Source organism: Carassius carassius, chromosome 6 (assembly GCF_963082965.1).
Source record: "Carassius carassius chromosome 6, fCarCar2.1, whole genome shotgun sequence".
In the NCBI taxonomy this organism is placed as follows: Eukaryota; Metazoa; Chordata; class Actinopteri; order Cypriniformes; family Cyprinidae; genus Carassius; species Carassius carassius.
The window spans coordinates 30,868,034-30,884,992 of record NC_081760.1 but is presented as its reverse complement, the minus strand read 5'-3'; the positions used below and the strand labels follow the sequence as shown (position 1 = coordinate 30,884,992).

The 16,959-nt window shown below is 37.1% G+C and overlaps 1 protein-coding gene across 2 annotated transcripts in view; it reads right to left on the bottom strand.

Annotated features, from left to right (window-relative positions):
- LOC132142623 (RING finger protein 24) overlaps positions 1-15,590 on the bottom strand; it is a 31,217-nt gene extending 15,627 nt beyond the window's left edge. The window contains exons 1-2 of one of the 2 annotated variants that reach the window (XM_059552626.1): positions 15,209-15,590; positions 12,449-12,502 (exon numbers count right to left, since the gene is read on the bottom strand). In XM_059552626.1, coding sequence (XP_059408609.1) covers positions 12,449-12,465 — 17 coding nt within the window. In that variant the 5' untranslated portion in view covers positions 12,466-12,502; positions 15,209-15,590. The remainder of the gene's footprint in view (positions 1-12,448; positions 12,503-15,208) is intronic. The other variant, XM_059552627.1, reaches the window with a different exon arrangement.
- Between the last annotated feature and the right edge of the window lie 1,369 nt (positions 15,591-16,959).

Below are 16,959 nucleotides of genomic sequence, written 5' to 3'. Positions count from 1 at the left end.
AACATCACTTTCACCCCAGTTAACAGTCACAGCATTCCAGCTGAGATTTGTGCTTATCAACCATGAGGGCACACTGAGTACAAGGGGTTTGGATAGGTTAAAATAGCCACAATCATAAAGTATGCACTGATGTGAAAATTCCGATATCAATAACAGCTTGTTGCAGATGATACAATAACCAATATGTTTACTCTCTGAAATGCGGAATTAGCAAATGCATCAGACAGATCAGACAGTATTGTCACATCATTAGAAAGATCTCCTCACTGAGACACTAAAATAAACCCAGTAAAACTAAATAAATGAGTTAAAATAATGGACTGTGATAAAATTTTTCATATCTTTAATAATGAACTCATTTTATCCAGTAAGTGCATATAACTGCTGCTATTTCAAATACACAGTTCTACCTTCACATTGCAAGTTTTATCTTGTAGGTAATGAAACAATTTGTGAAGTGATATCAACTCAATGCAAATTCCTCATCCAATTTTGCTTATGAGTCTCATCCTGCATAGAAGATAAAAACATTCAAACAAAACGTTCTGGATTTTGTCTTTCTCACATAAATGTACACAACTTAAGCAGAATCTTTAAAAGCAACTATCAATTTTGACTTTATAACCATTAAACAGATCCCAAATGTGATGAAATGCAGCACTGATTTATAGTGTAAATGATAACAATTTGATTTTATGGCACTTAAAAAAAATCCTTTGTTTACTCAAGACATAATAACACAAATCCACCTTTGGAGTGTTAGGGATTTTCCCCAAATCTGATCCTGTGATTCTGAGATGTTTCTTAAATGAGTAATAGGCGCCTTTCCTTCGAGTCTCATTCTCGATGGACTACAGTAAGATAGTTATGTAACTTTTTAAGAACCTAGCCTGTAAAGGGAATATCCAATAGTGAGCAGATCAGATCGTCTAAAGCTTTAGAATTACATGTCAACTTCTCAAAAGGGAGAAGACGGAAAGCTTGCAGAGGTTGCAGCAGGGACACCACAAATGGAAACCCCCTGTGAACCGCAGTGACAGTTTCACACACCAGCTTCTGCTAAGCAAGAGAGTCGCAGACACCAAATGTATCCTGGAGCCAATGTCTTGCTGTGGAAGACAAGCCAAACCACAAAAGGTGTTTTTAAGTGTGTGTCAGGCCATTGCTGCCACCCAAAATAAAGGGAAGTGAAATTAAACAGCTTCTTTTTCTGATCTACCGTACCACAGGGTGCAATATCCAGTCTCTTCTCACCCCTACTTCCCATTATGTCACCAAACTGGCCAGACAAGGTCATTCTGCAATGCTTGGCTTGCTGTAACGACACTGCCAAATGGTATTTCACCTCTGCTGAGAAGGGAAAGCTTTTCAATAGAGCAGAGGCACTCTCAGAGCTGAGAGGAAGTGCAGAGTAACACTGTAGTGGTCCTTGCTTGTTCAAAATTGGACTTAAAAGAAGGTTCTGACAAAACACAATGATTCACATGCAGTGAGCCATGTGCAAAGCAGTAGTACTTTTATTTTTTTAAACAAAGCAGCAAAACCTATACTCTATAGTGCCCTATTCACATCTACTTTATTTCCTTTTCAGTGTAAATAAAGGAGTGAGAAGTACATATTTATATATAAAATCTCAATAGCCTGTTTGGTACACTTGAAATATAATAAAGCACTTAAAGGATCTTTGCTAAAGGAAACAAATCTAGACTTCAAGATGACTTCCGACACTAATAAATGATTGGTGCTTGAAAACAAAATAGCACTGGAGTGAAAGCAATAACAATTAACAATAATCTTGAACCTTGGTTAACAGAATTTTATCATGAACTTAGCATCTGCATTACATGAAATAATAATAACAATACATTTTTTTTACAGCATTTATCAAAGTTAGCCTTAATTTATAAATATACATGTCTGTAAATAATTCAAGATCATCCATAGTTCATTAACTCATAGAAATTGAAATGTTAAAACTGCATTATGTAAATATTAACACTGTTCAAATACGTGAATGCTGTAAATGTATAACCCTTGAAGGAAACACTTGAAACCAATTTGTAATTGACAGAATCAGAATATGGCTTTCTGTTGTGTTATGTTTTGTGTTTCTGGCACATTTTGGAAATTAAATGTAAAATTATAGGTTGCTGTCATTTACCAGATTATTTTATCCCAACTAAACTACAACACCCATATTTCAGAGGCATTTTCAGGTTTCAAACCTACAACTTATTTTGGTTAGCAGTCTAGATCTGCAACCAGCAGGCCACACAAACCATGTTCATACTTTGCAAGAAAAGGGCTGTTATTAATTGCCAAATCCATAGCTGATAAAGTCAATGTTTGACCACCATTGGATTACTGAGCAAAAAAAAAAAAAAGTCTTTCTGAGGTTAAAAGAAAAGCACCAACATATATCTGGAAAAGAAAAAGAGATACTTTCTCTTTCCCTGTCTATATGCCAGCAAAACAATTCCCTAATATACACTAAGGATATTAAATTTTCTAACATTCAAATTCACTTTCATATTTGCTCATGAGTCATGTTTCACTTTGACACTGAGCAAAGATGCAAAAGGAAGCATTTACTGCAGTAAAGAGAGCTATAATTACACACTCTCTGCACATCCCTGATTGCTAAAGTGTTTGCATAGAGATGTTGTGAAACTCAGTAAAGTAAACCTTCAACACACACACCTTTATAATGACCTCTCTTATGTTGCCTTGCAGCTAAAGACCCAGTGGCAAACATTAATTCATAGATATTTCACACATCCTCTGAGTGGCCCCAAACATATTAAATATAAATGACATTTAAATGAACATGCAAACAATATTAAACTAAAGTGGACCTTTCAAGGCAGCATCCTAACAATCATGGAAGAACATAAGTGACTGATTTGAAACACGCAACACAGGACATCTGACTCATACAACTAGCACTCTTCACGTGTAGTACACAGGAAACACAACTCACAATGGATGGAAATAGAGTTTCAATCAGCATGTAGCTTAGCAAATATTCTAACATGGACGTAAATGATTAAAGTATTTTCTTTTTTTGGGCAAACTATCCCTTTGTTTGTTTGTTTTTTATGAAAATGTTGGTGAATTATTTATGAGTAAGTCATTGAGTCATTCATTCATTTGATTCGTTCAGACGGCTTGATGTAAGGAATGATGTCAATGGCTCCCTTTATGAATGAGCCACTGAATCATTGGTTCACATGATTCATCAAAACACAGATTAATTCAGACACTAATAATCGCTGTATAACTGTAAGAGACATATATGAGTTTGAGTTCTGCTGTGGCTTTATAGGTAATATTCTCATTTGCAAAACTGAGCAAAAACAGGAAATGTAAGTTAACAAAATATAACTTCTTATTTACTGAATTGTATTAAAAAAAAGGGCTCTCTTGTTATTGGGGACAAAAACAGCACTTGTGTGATATTGCACTCGCTGCTCATGTGATATCGCTTATCATATGGCATAAATATGAGACAAATTCTCATACAGAGGTATTTTTTGCCCAAATATCTTGAATTTGCACATAACTGCATTTATAAACTAAATCACACAGTGAGTTGCTGCCAACAGTCTTCTATTTGAAATATAAGATGACATACAGATCTGGAATGGGGCGAGTGCATTAACTGCATTAAAATATTTTAAATTGCGTTATTTTTCCATAACTAATTAAACGAACACCTTAAATTAAGCCATATCTGTAACCTAACAGCCTAATTGTATTATAGTTTAAAGATCATCAGTCTTTACAATTAAGAATGCATAAACAAAATCATGGCAAGACTTCATCAGCAAAGAAAAATACTGGGTGAAAACCAAAAGTGAATGATATAGGAATGTCAAACGCTAAGGATTGTGTCCAAACATGACAGAACTACTGCAGCATTTATTACTGAAAAACACACAATATAGAACAGTTTTTGAAAAAAAAATTTTTTTTCAAACTCTTTGCTTGACAGAAATGTGTTATTGTTTAATCAAATGTGTAAAGAACAATTAAATAATTAACTTTTTTTTACAAACAGTCCTAGGCATGCCAGTGAGCAAAGCAAGGCCAGGAGGTCTTGTTGTACACTTTGCTTGCCTTGCAGTGCTCACAGTACTTTCTGACATCTGCAGGCTTGTGTGCAGGGTTTGTTGGGTCCAAGGGACAATGGGTAGGGGTGTGCGGCAAGTTGTCCTGTCTGCATCCTGCATCAGAGCAAATACACAATCAAACTGGAAGCTTTTTTTGTGTCAAAATTCAATGTAGAAAAAATAACTCCTATAAACTCATGTAACCCTATGAAACTCCACTGTACACTAAAAACACATTTCACCTCTCTTGACCTGAGCAGTTTACTTAGTTGAGTAAGTCAGTCTATTGAAACAAATTTCACACCACTCTTGAACTGAGTTTACAGGGAAAGAGTAGTATGGTACACTAAAACAAATATTTCATGCCTCAATCGCTATCTGACTAAAAGTCCAAAACATATACATACTCAAGATGTATGATATAATAAATTATAATGATAAAGAGGTTATTTGAAGTTACATACCAGTCCTCAAATGGATCTTCCCCATCCTGGTAAAATGCTTCGTCATCTGTGTAAAAGCTGTCTGCTCCAGATTTCCCCTCGTCACTTTCCAGTAATTGTTCCAGAGCTTGTTCTGCCGTAAATATTTTACTGCTTGCAATTTTGATAAAACAATTCTGTAATAATGCTATATAATGCTATACAACAAAGTGCAGATGTGTGTACGAATCTATAATTAAGATATTGATTTCACAGTGTTAACAGTTTCAGTGATTTTAATATATACATTTATACACGCACACATACATTACCTACATTTTATCTATATATCTAAATAAAAATAGGCTCAGTATATATGACCCAAAGTAACTAGTAACTAACTACTTGAGTAGATTTTTTATCCGATACTCTTTTACTCTTACTCAAGTAACTATTCAAGACTAGTACTTTTACTTTTACTTGAGTACAGTTTTTGGGTACTCTACCCACCTCTGCTCAATATTCAGTTGGAAGACTCTATTTCCACAAAAACTGACCATCACAAAGTCAACTTCCATGAAAGAGCTGCAACTGCTAAAACTTTAAATAACAAAAACAAACATGCTCAAATGCACAAAAGGTGGTGTCAAGATCATAAAACCTGGACAGTTGGAGAGCCAAGATGCACTTCAGCATCTGCCCTGGCAAGCTCAAACTCCTGAATATTATCAAACCTCTGATGTCAGTTTTGGAGAGAAAAGCGAGAAGTGGCTTCTTCAGTACTGAATACAGTATATTAATAATCAACATTTCTCATGTCCTATTTTTACAACTTATATTAATTTTTCGCAGAGCCTTTTGGGATTGCCTTCGTCACAAAGGATGCATGCGCCATGCGATACTTAGACTTTACTAAAAAATTATGTCACTGAGAAGTTACTATACTGTTGTCATCCACCCTTTGCATTAAGAGTGTATCTATAATGATCTAAAATGTTGTCTGGATAGGCAGACATTGGATTACTAGGTTTTTGGAACAGACAGACTATAATTGTTTTCCCTATGTCAAGTCTCTACTCAGCTTTTCATTCAAAGGCAGTTATGACCATTCAACAAGACAAGACAAAAATAACTCTACTACTCTCACTGACACCACTATTTGACCTCTCTACAACACTTGTGTAAGCGCCATAGAAATCGACATGGTATTAATGGAGACAGAAACACTTGCTTCCATAACCCACCTTTGCTTTTAAGTTAAAACTCTTATTTATCCATGCACACTATCAAGCAGAAAAAAAGACTCCTTTCTGGGTACTTCTAGTAAAAAAGGGAGGGTAGTTGTTACCCCCACCATCAAAGGAGGATCTCAATATCTTAAGACTGTCAACATGCCCCTACTGGGCAGCAAACATTACTCCCCACCTAACATTGTTAGTTTAAAGTTCCCTTTTTACAGCCGTTTAGACTCCAAACAAAATCAATTGGGGTATATTGGGGAAATTTGTTTGGATAATTAGTATTCCTGATGTCTGTCAGTAAACATTTTTACAGAATGAACATGAGTCTGCCTTCCTAAAAAAAAAAAAAAAAAAGTATAGTCTACTGACCATTTAAGGCTGGAAAAAGCTTGGATTGCTCAACATCCTTCTATTCACTGGAGCCCTTTAAAAAAAAAAATCAACATGCTTTACCAGAAATTGATTTTTAGTTTTTTTTTTTTTTTTTTACTTTTTTTTTAATCATTATCGGTTTTCATCTATTTTATTTTTTCTTATTACAGGGAAACACTGTTTGCACTTTTTCGCAACAAAGTCCCAAGCCAATTTCCAGCAAATTGAGTCGAGCCCCTGTATCAGAACAAAGGCTGCTGCCTGAATCTGAAGTGGAAATTTCCACTGAGCCTTGAGCCCTGGCTATCCCAGCTGCACATTTGAAACTTAATATTACAACAAAACTAGAGGACCTCAAGCTTCGTAAGGAGAGTGGTGTGGGTTCTGACACTGTTGGTGCCATGTTAGTGAGTCTTGTAGAACCATGTCTACAGTAGCAGTCACTCACATTTATCAAAACAAAATAATAATAAAATAAAAAATATACCCTACAATGCCTCAAAATTAACTGATATGACAAAGCTTGCTTTCAAGGCTTCAACTCAGCTGAGAGAATAATAGATAGTATCAGACAATGACAGAACAGCACAGAAATGAACCTTCAATCAATGCAACCATCATCTAAACCATCAAAGATTAGTATAAAAAATCGTCTTGCCTCAGTATGTGTGGGCAGTGAGATCCGCAGCTAATTAATCCATTTTAAGGAGAAGCAGAGCTGCAGGTGAGGGATTATAAAGGACAGAGAAGAGAAGCCAAACCCATATGACTTTATCTATTAAGGAACACAATAGGTGAAATGTTGTCTTTCTGTGTTCCCTGAAAGCAAGAAAGTCATATGGGTTTGGAACAACATGAGGGTGAGCAAATGACAGAAATTTCATTTCTGGGTGAACAAGAATACACACTGTAGACTAAGCACGGGAACAAATATGATATGATTTATAGGTCCAGAGTAATGATGAATAGTGTGCATGCTATCATATAGCTTATCTTGCAATAATTCTCTCCAAAGCTCTATGTGCCGAGTGTGCAAGCTGGCTTGTTATACTGATCTGAGAACAGATCTGTTGTCGCTTTTATGAGTGCTTTAATGATCTTAAATGTATTAAAGAGGGCAAGTGTCCTGTCTTGTGAGGCTAAACAGTAACATGAGATGGTACAAACAAGTTGTAGAAGTGACACCAGCAGCTGTTGCCCCTAATTTACCCTCTCAGCTGACATTTCCCTGAGAGGCCCTCATAAACAACTATGTATTTCTTATTGCCGGTATTTCTTTTGGTCTTATTTCTCATCTTCTGTTCATCGTGTGGCCATGTATATGTACACAAATATGCACGCAATAGCCCTTTGATTCAGTATTATTACTAGTATCTTTCACTAGAGAATTTGTTTTTCTAAAACAACATAAGAGTCGTCTTCTTTCATTGAGTCTATAAAACACCAGATACTGGAAATATCAGAGCAACTGTTCATTAAAGAAACTTACAAGCTGTTGATGCAAGACATGATGAAGGTGAGTAAATTCAGCTGAATGATCAATTATAAGCATGAGCCCCGTCAGACTGGTCGTGGAGGAGGTGTTGCAACAATATATAGTGATATTCTCAATGTTACCCAGAAAACAGGATACAGGTTTAACTCTTTTGAAATACTTCTGCTAAATGTTACACTGTCAGACATGCAAAAGAAATCTAATGTATCTCTTGCTCTGGCTACTGTGTATGGACCACCAGGGCCGTATACAGAATTCCTAAAAGAATTTGCAGATTTCCTCTCAGACCTTCTAGTTACAGTTGATAAGGCGCTAATCATGGGAGATTTTAATATTCACGTTGATAATGCAAATGATACATTAGGACTTGCGTTTACTGACCTAATAAACTCCTTTGGAGTCAAGCAAAATGTCACCGGGCCCACTCATCGTTTTAATCATACACTAGATCTAATTATATCGCATGGAATCGATCTTACTGCTATAGATATTGTACCCCAATGTGATGATATTACAGACCATTTCCTTGTATCGTGCATGCTGCGTATAACTGATATTAACTATATGTCTCAGCGTTACCGTCTGGGCAGAACTATTGTTCCAGCCACCAAAGACAGATTCGCAAATAACCTGCCTGATCTATCTCAACTGCTATTTGTACCCAAAAATACACATGAATTAGACGAAATTACTGACAACATGGGCACTATTTTCTCTAATACATTAGAAGCTGTTGCCCCCATCAAATTGAAAAAGGTTAGAGAAAAACGTACTGTGCCATGGTATAACAGTAATACTCACTCTCTCAAGAAAGTAACTCGTAGTCTTGAACGCAAATGGAGAAAAACTAACTTGGAAGTTTTTAAAATTGCATGGAAAAACAGTATGTCCAGCTATAGACAGGCTCTAAAAACTGCTAGGGCAGAGCATATCCACAAACTCATTGAAAATAACCAAAACAATCCAAGGTTTTTATTTAGCACAGTGGCTAAATTAACAAATTACCAGACGCCACCTGATTCAAATATTCCACCAACGTTAAATAGTAATGACTTTATGAATTTCTTCACTGATAAAATAGATAACATTAGAAATACAATAGCGAATGTAGATTCTACAGCGTCTAACACTTCAGTTTCATCCATCGCACCCAAAAATAAACTGCAGTGCTTTACAAATATAGGACAGGAAGAGCTAAATAAACTTATCACTGTATCTAAACCAACAACATGTTTATTAGATCCTGTACCCACTAAATTACTAAAAGAGCTGTTACCTGTAGCCGAAGAACCGCTTCTCAATATCATTAACTCGTCGTTATCTTTAGGTCACGTCCCAAAACCATTCAAGCTGGCGGTTATCAAGCCTCTTATTAAGAAACCAAAACTAGATCCTAGTGTACTGGCAAATTATAGGCCTATTTCAAATCTTCCATTTATGTCTAAAATTTTAGAAAAAGTTGTGTCTGCTCAATTGAGCACCTTCCTGCATAAAAATGATCTGTATGAAGAATTTCAGTCAGGTTTTAGGCCCCACCATAGCACAGAAACTGCACTTGTTAAAATTACAAATGACCTGCTTCTTGCGTCAGATCAAGGCTGCATCTCATTTCTAGTCTTACTTGATCTTAGTGCTGCGTTCGACACCATAGATCATGACATACTCATAGATCGATTACAAAACTATACAGGTATTCAAGGGCAGGCTCTAAGATGGTTTAGATCCTACCTGTCCGATCGCTACCATTTTGTTTACTTAAATGGGGTGTCATCTCATTTATCATCAGTAAAATATGGAGTGCCACAAGGATCCGTCCTAGGTCCCCTTCTATTTTCAATATACATGTTGCCCCTTGGTAATATTATTAGAAAATACGGAATTAGCTTCCACTGTTATGCTGATGATACTCAGCTATATATTTCAACGAGACCAGATGAAACTTCCCAATTATCTAAGCTAACAGAGTATGTTAAAAATGTAAAAGATTGGATGACAAATAATTTTCTCCAATTAAATTCGGATAAGACAGAGATATTAATTATTGGACCAAAAAACACCACACAGAATCTTGTAGATTACAATCTGCAACTAGACGGATGTACTGTTACTTCCTCTACAGTCAGAAATCTGGGTGTTATATTAGACAGCAATTTGTCTTTTGAAAATCATATTTCCAATGTTACAAAAACCGCATTCTTCCATCTTAGAAACATTGCCAAGCTACGAAACATGTTATCTGTTTCTGATGCAGAAAAGCTAGATCATGCTTTCATGACCTCTAGACTGGACTATTGTAATGGACTTCTAGGTGGATGTCCTGCTTCGTCAATAAACAAGCTACAGGTAGTCCAAAATGCAGCAGCTAGAGTCCTTACCAGGTCAAGAAAATATGATCATATTACCCCAATTTTACAGTCTCTGCACTGGCTACCTATTAAGTTCCGTATCTGTTACAAATTATCATTACTTACCTATAAGGCCCTAAATGGTTTAGCTCCTGCATACCTAACTAGCCTTCTACCACGCTACAACCCATCACGCACCCTAAGGTCACAAAACGCTGGACTTTTGGTAGTTCCTAGGATAGCAAAGCCCACTAAAGGAGGTAGAGCTTTTTAACATTTGGCTCCCAAACTCTGGAATAGCCTTCCTGATAATGTTCGGGGTTCAGACACACTCTCTCTGTTTAAATCTAGATTAAAAACGCATCTCTTTCGCCAAGCATTCGAATAATGTATCTCTTAAATTGTGAGTGTAGTTGCATCTGCATTTTTATTCTTTAGCTTGGGTTAAACTAATTTTACTTTGTTGGATCAGCAGCTATGCTAATGATGTCTCTATTTTGTTTCTATGTTTTGCCACGGGATTTACATTCCGTGGTAACTAGGATTTACACAAGCTACAGTCTGGATCCAGAACACCTGAGAAGAGATGATGCTGACCCTCAGAGGACCCCAGATGATCCTAACCTTGAATCAACAAACAGAACTAACAATTATTGCTACATGTGTGACTGCATCCTATAATTACTATTAATTAATAATATTGATAGTTCATCATCTAGCTGACTACGTCTTGTATTATTATTATTATTTTTATTTTTCTAAAATCCTGTCAAACGTGCACAAACTACTAGCTACTACTAAATATTGTAGAAACATAATTTTCTGTAAAGTTGCTTTGTAATGATTTGTATTGTAAAAAGCGCTATACAAATAAACTTGAATGAAATACAAGGGACAGTTTAATTCTTTAATAAAACAGGTGCATCTCAATAAATTTGAATGTTGTGGAAAAGTTCATTTATTTCAGTAGCCTAACTCAAATTGTGAAACTCGTGTATTAAATAAATGCAATGCACACAGACTGAAGTAGTTTAAGTCTTTGGTTCTTTTAATTGTGATGATTTTGGCAAATTCTTGAATCGATTCTGCTTTATCCTCATAAGGCTGTGGTTCTCTCGGTTGGTTGTGCATCTTTTTCTTCCACACTCTTTCCTTCCACTCAACTTTCTGTTAACATGCTTGGATACAGCACTCTGTGAACAGCCAGCTTCTTTGGCAATGAATGTTTGCGACTTACCCTACTTGTGAAGGGTGACAATGATTATCTTCTGGACAACTGTTATATCAGCAGTCTTCCCCATGATTGTGTAGCCTAGTGAACCAAACTGAGAGACCATTTTGAAGGCTCAGGAAACCTTTGCAGGTGTTTTGAGTCGATTAGCTGATTGGCATGTCACCATATTCTAATTTGTTGAGATAGTGAATTGGTGGGTTTTTGTTAAATGTGAGCCAAATCATCACAATTAAAAGAACCAAAGACTTAAACTACTTTAGTCTGTGTGCATTGGATTTATTTAATACATTAATTTTACAATTTGAGTTGAATTACTGAAATTAATCAACTTTTCCACGACATTCTAATTTATTGAGATGCAACTGTATAAGGAGAATCTCTAGAACTGGATTTTGCTAATCAATTAACTTTAAAGGAATATTTCAACCAAAAATGTTAATTTGCTGAAAACTAATTTAAACTTATTTAAGGCCATCCAAGACGTAGATGAGTTTGTTTCCTCATCTGAACAGATTTAAAGAAATTTACCATTGCATCACTCTCTCACCAGTGTATCCTTTGCATTGAATCGGTGCCTTCAGAATGAGAGTCCAAACAGCTGATAAAAACATCACAAGAATCCACACAACTCCAGTCCATTAATTCATGTCTTGTTAAATGAAAAGTTGTGTTTGTAATAAACAAATTCATAATTAAGACAATTTTAACTTCAAATAGTTGCTTCTGGCTAAAATGCGAGTCCTCTATCCATAACAAAGCTTTCTCCAGTGATAACGTTGTCCTGTTAGAATTAGAAGAGAAATATGCACAGATCAAGCACTGTCTACAAACTAAAGCTCTGAACAAATATCAGTGGATTTGGATGTAAAGATTTTCCACTGGAGGAAGCCTGCATTAAAACGGCTTAATTATGGATTTGTTTCTTAAAGCCTTTCACATTACAAGACATTAACTGAAGTTGTGTGGATTTTTGTAATGTTTTTATCAGCTGTTTGAAATCTTATTCTGACGGCACCCATTCACTGCAGATGATCCATTGGTGAGCAAGTGATGTGATGGTAAATTTCTCAAAATCTCTTATTGAAAAAACAAACTCTACATCTTGAATATCTGAGAGAGAGTATGTGTTCAACAAATGTTAATTTTTGAGTGAAATATCCCTTTAAATGACCAGACAACTTGAACTCAGCTATCAAATATGTTGTAAAGTAGTATATTAAGACTTACACTGGCAGATATAGCATCTTTGTGGATTTTAGGCAGGATTCCGAATTCAGGAGCCTGCAAAACATGATGGCTAATTCACATCTGTGTCTTTAAAAACTTACATAATCCTATTTTTTTTTTATTAACAAAAGAGTATTGAGGGGAACAAACATGCAAATCCAGCTGATGGTAAATTGCCTCACTAGCTATGTTGCATTTCCACATATAGTCTAGAATAAAACAATTTCTGGTCTTATCAAAAAAAAAAAAAAGAATGGAATAACTGGAGTTAACTACACTTACCACAAATGACCCATGAGTCATATCTGGCATGTGTTCATAAGCATTATCCACAGCTCAATCACAGGCTAGGTTTAACAGCTCATTTGCATGTTAAGTAACCTCAGAGTTAAATTAGCAAAATATGGATTTGTCAATCATAACCCTACTGCATCATTCAAACATTTTGTACATTATTACAATGCATAAACATCAGAAATTACCACTTTGGTTTTCAATACACATAGTGAAAAGAGATAGATTTGATTGTCAGTTGTCCATGAATACACTGCTTTTAACAGTTAGCTGTAGGCAAATGTTTATAGTTTCTGAGCACTGCTCCACATAAGGTCCTCTACAGCAGAGGTTCCCAGTCCTGGTCCTGGAGGCACCCCAACACTGCAGATTTTGCATGTCTCCTTTCTCTGACACCCCCCCCTTCACATCTTGGAGTCTCTAATAATGAGCTGATGACCTGGATAAGGTGTTTGATTAAGGAGACATGCAAAATGTGCAGTGTTGGGGTGTCTCCAGGACCAGGATTGGGAAACACTGCTCTACACCATAGGGGGGCTGTTATTTTCATTGTCTAATACCAAATGGCCAAGGTGGCATAAGGCAAACTGACATCTCTGGACATTGTGCACAAAAACATGTTCCTGATTAGATCTTATTATGTGTCGTACATGTCGTTCAGCCAGCTACACTGAAAACCAGCGTGCACAAGCTTGGTGTATTACACCAGAGACCAGACATGCCTGCTTAATGATGCAACAGAAGCAAATAAATGTTCTTGCCATGACAAATTAAGAAGAATGCTGTGGTTTGGATTTCTTCATCTTATGACGTTTATATGTGCACTTAAACCATATCTAAATCAGTGGAATTTAACTGGTGGGCCAAGACCCAAAATGATACAGAATAACAAAATGGTCCAAAATAACAGCATGCTATAATTGTGCATAACTACAGAAACAAAGTGGTCAGTGAAACTCCATTGTGTTTTGGTACAAAATAATCTTTTACTGGGTAGTCAGTCACCAAATTAGTTAAATAATAACATGAATATACCCTAATCCATGAAAACCATTAAGTTTAAAGTAAAAAAAAACAAAAAAAAAAACGTAAGACCCAATCAAGGTTTAACACTGGACAGACATACAGCAATTAAAAGTATGCTTAAGAATTAGGCCTATATCTCAAAGCAACTTTAAATCATGTTTTGGTACACCATAACTAAACATTCCCCAGCGCTGGAGTTCATAATGAAGTGCACAGATTGCTATTGTGTTTACTTTGTGTAACAGAAGCGCGTGGTACACACACAAACAGCTGGGGTCAGACCAGCACGCGCCTCGAACATTCTGCTCTCGCGCTTCCTTTTGTTTTCATAATGACGTCGTTTTGAAGTTTAGACACCACACGTGAATGAACGAGCATTCAGCAAAAAACCCTCTCGCAGTGGCAGACAAAGCAAATAAAAGCAGTCTACACTTCTCAAAACCCGACTGAGTTCCATTTAATCGGTTAAAACATTGATGTATAACTTCGGATATATTTTTTATTGGACTGATAGAAGGCAGTGTCTCTATCGTCCATACAGAGTAATTAATGTTCTCTTACATTATTTGTAAAAGCAAAAGCACGTATGTCTAATTGTAATTAACATTATAAGCCTAATAGCGACAATTAACGCTTCGACTTGCATAAACTCACTAGCTGCTCTGCTATCTGAAACAGAATAAGGAATTCAGACTAATTTATGCGAATCGACTCATTCGAACAGTTAAAAAAATCATTTAAAATAATTCAACGTTCTTTTACATCATGACGTCTTGCGTCATCCCATTTTATTATTGCTAATAATACATTATATTGTTGTAGTACGTAGGATTTATAGTTACACACATTTTATTTAGGAACTTATACAGTTTTCATTTACATTAAAAAACTAATTCCCTTATCTGAAAAGTGTATTCATGCTCAAATAAAATGAGAGTTATTAAAGCAAAGGCTTGTTGATAAAAGCTAGTTGTCAACCCAATTAGTAAAATAAAATCCAGTACATTTAATATGTAATATTAAAATTATTAGATTTTTAGAGTTACTTTCATAGTTTTCGTCCTATCAGTGAAATCCTTAATCCATGTTTTATTGTTATGTTGGATTATGAATCGGACATATTCAAAAGAAACGGTTCTCGCTCAATTCAGTCCGATCGGACTTGTGAAACGGATCAACCGAAACATTACGGAGATCCGACTCAAATGAAGATTCATTCACGATTCGGACACGCTAACCAGCGGGGCTAACGGAGTCTACGTTACAAGGCATCAGTTTATGTTTTTTAAACTTCAGTATAACTGTTAAGCGCCGCGCTTTGATCAGTGCACTCGCGGAATGAACCTCGTCAGGGAAGAATGTCTGTTTATGACAGTGCAAAAACCACATGATAGGCTATATGTATTAATTGCTCGTGTGGGTGTAGTATTATGGACTTACCAGCCGTTGTCACCGCCACTCCTCCCTCCTGCTCGATCACAAACGCAAATAGATGAAAAGAGCTCAATTTCAGCGCCTCCGCAATATAACGCACCTTATACCTTCTTCTAACAAGCGACCATTAATGAATCAATCAGGTCTTTAAATGTGCATAAAACCGTGCGCATTATTAACAAATCAATAATCGTGTAAGCTCAAGCAAGCATCGCAGGCTGTGGGTTCACGGATACTCGTAAAACAGAAACTAAATTCGCTCTCCAGATCGCATGAGACTGTAGTGGGCTGAGAGCGCTCTTGATATAACGCTACGTCTTCATGGGATGGGCGAGTGAGATTTTTGGTGGTAGATGTGAACTCTGCACGTAGCTCACGACACGAGCAGGTCGCTCCTCCTTCATCACAGAGAGACAGAGAGAGAGAGAGAGAGAAAAAGAGAAAGAGAGGGAGTAGAGACTGCGTGTGGTGAGGGATGCTGATTCTTTCTCAGGGGGGGGGGGACAGATAGGCAGAGACATATAGCTCTTGCTGAATATATATATATATATATATATATATATATATATATATATATATATATATCATATCTAATCTCAGTGTAATGTACATATTTTAGACTGTTTAAAGCAGGACTGGGGAACGTTGATCCTGGAGTGCCTGCAGAGTTTAGCTCTAGCCCTAATCAAACAAACTTGAACAAGCTTATCAAGGTCTTCAGGATACAGGTCATTTTTTTTTTTTTTCAGGGTTGGAGCTAAACTGTGCAGGACAGTGGCCCTCCAGGATAAATGTACTTCACCCTGATTTAAAGCATAGTATAATATAACACCTGAAACCCTACATAGGATAGGTCAAAGTGGTTTGCAGAATAATATATAATATAATATAATATAGTTTTGTGACGATCGGAGACCCAGTGAAACGCAGGAGACGATAGATCTAATTGCAGTATGGGTTTATTAAGGGTAATCCAAATCAGAATCAAACAAGCCGAGGTCAAAACCAGAAATCAATCCAAACAAACAAGAAGGAACAGGAAAGGGAACAGGAACAGGAACTCGGAACATGACGAACTCGGAAGACGAGAAAACTGGGTAATGGAAGGAAACGGAAGGAAACATAAGGAAAGGACTCCATGCAGAAAACAGGAAAAGACTGGTTAATATAGGGAGGCTAATGACTAATAAGTGAAGGCATCTGGTGGAATTAACAGGAGTGCAATTACTGTGATGAAGGGACAAGGCTAGTGGGAATTGTAGTGCCTACTGTGAGGGCCAGGTCCATAGATGGAAACGGACAGGAGAGAAACAAAACCGAAAACAAAACTACAACAAACACAAGTCCGGGAAGGACATAACGTGAAGCCCACCCAGGCGGCGCAGAAGACCACCACATCCGTGCGGTCGAGACAGAAGCCCACCAGGGCGGAGCAGAAGATCACCACATCCGTGTGGTCGAGACAGAAGCCCCCCAGGGCGGCGCAGAAGACCACCACATCCGTGCGGTCGAGACAGAAGCTCACCAGGGCAGCGCAGAAGACCACCACATCCGTGCGGTCGAGACAGAAGCCCACCCGGGGCGGAGCAGAAGATCACCACATCCGTGTGGTCGAGACAGAAGCCCCCCAGGGTGGCGCAGAAGACCACCACATCCGTGCGGTCGAGACAGAAGCTCACCAGGGCGGAGCAGAAGACCACCACATCCGTGCGGTCGAGACAGAAGCCCCCCAGCGCGGAGCAGAAGACCACCACATC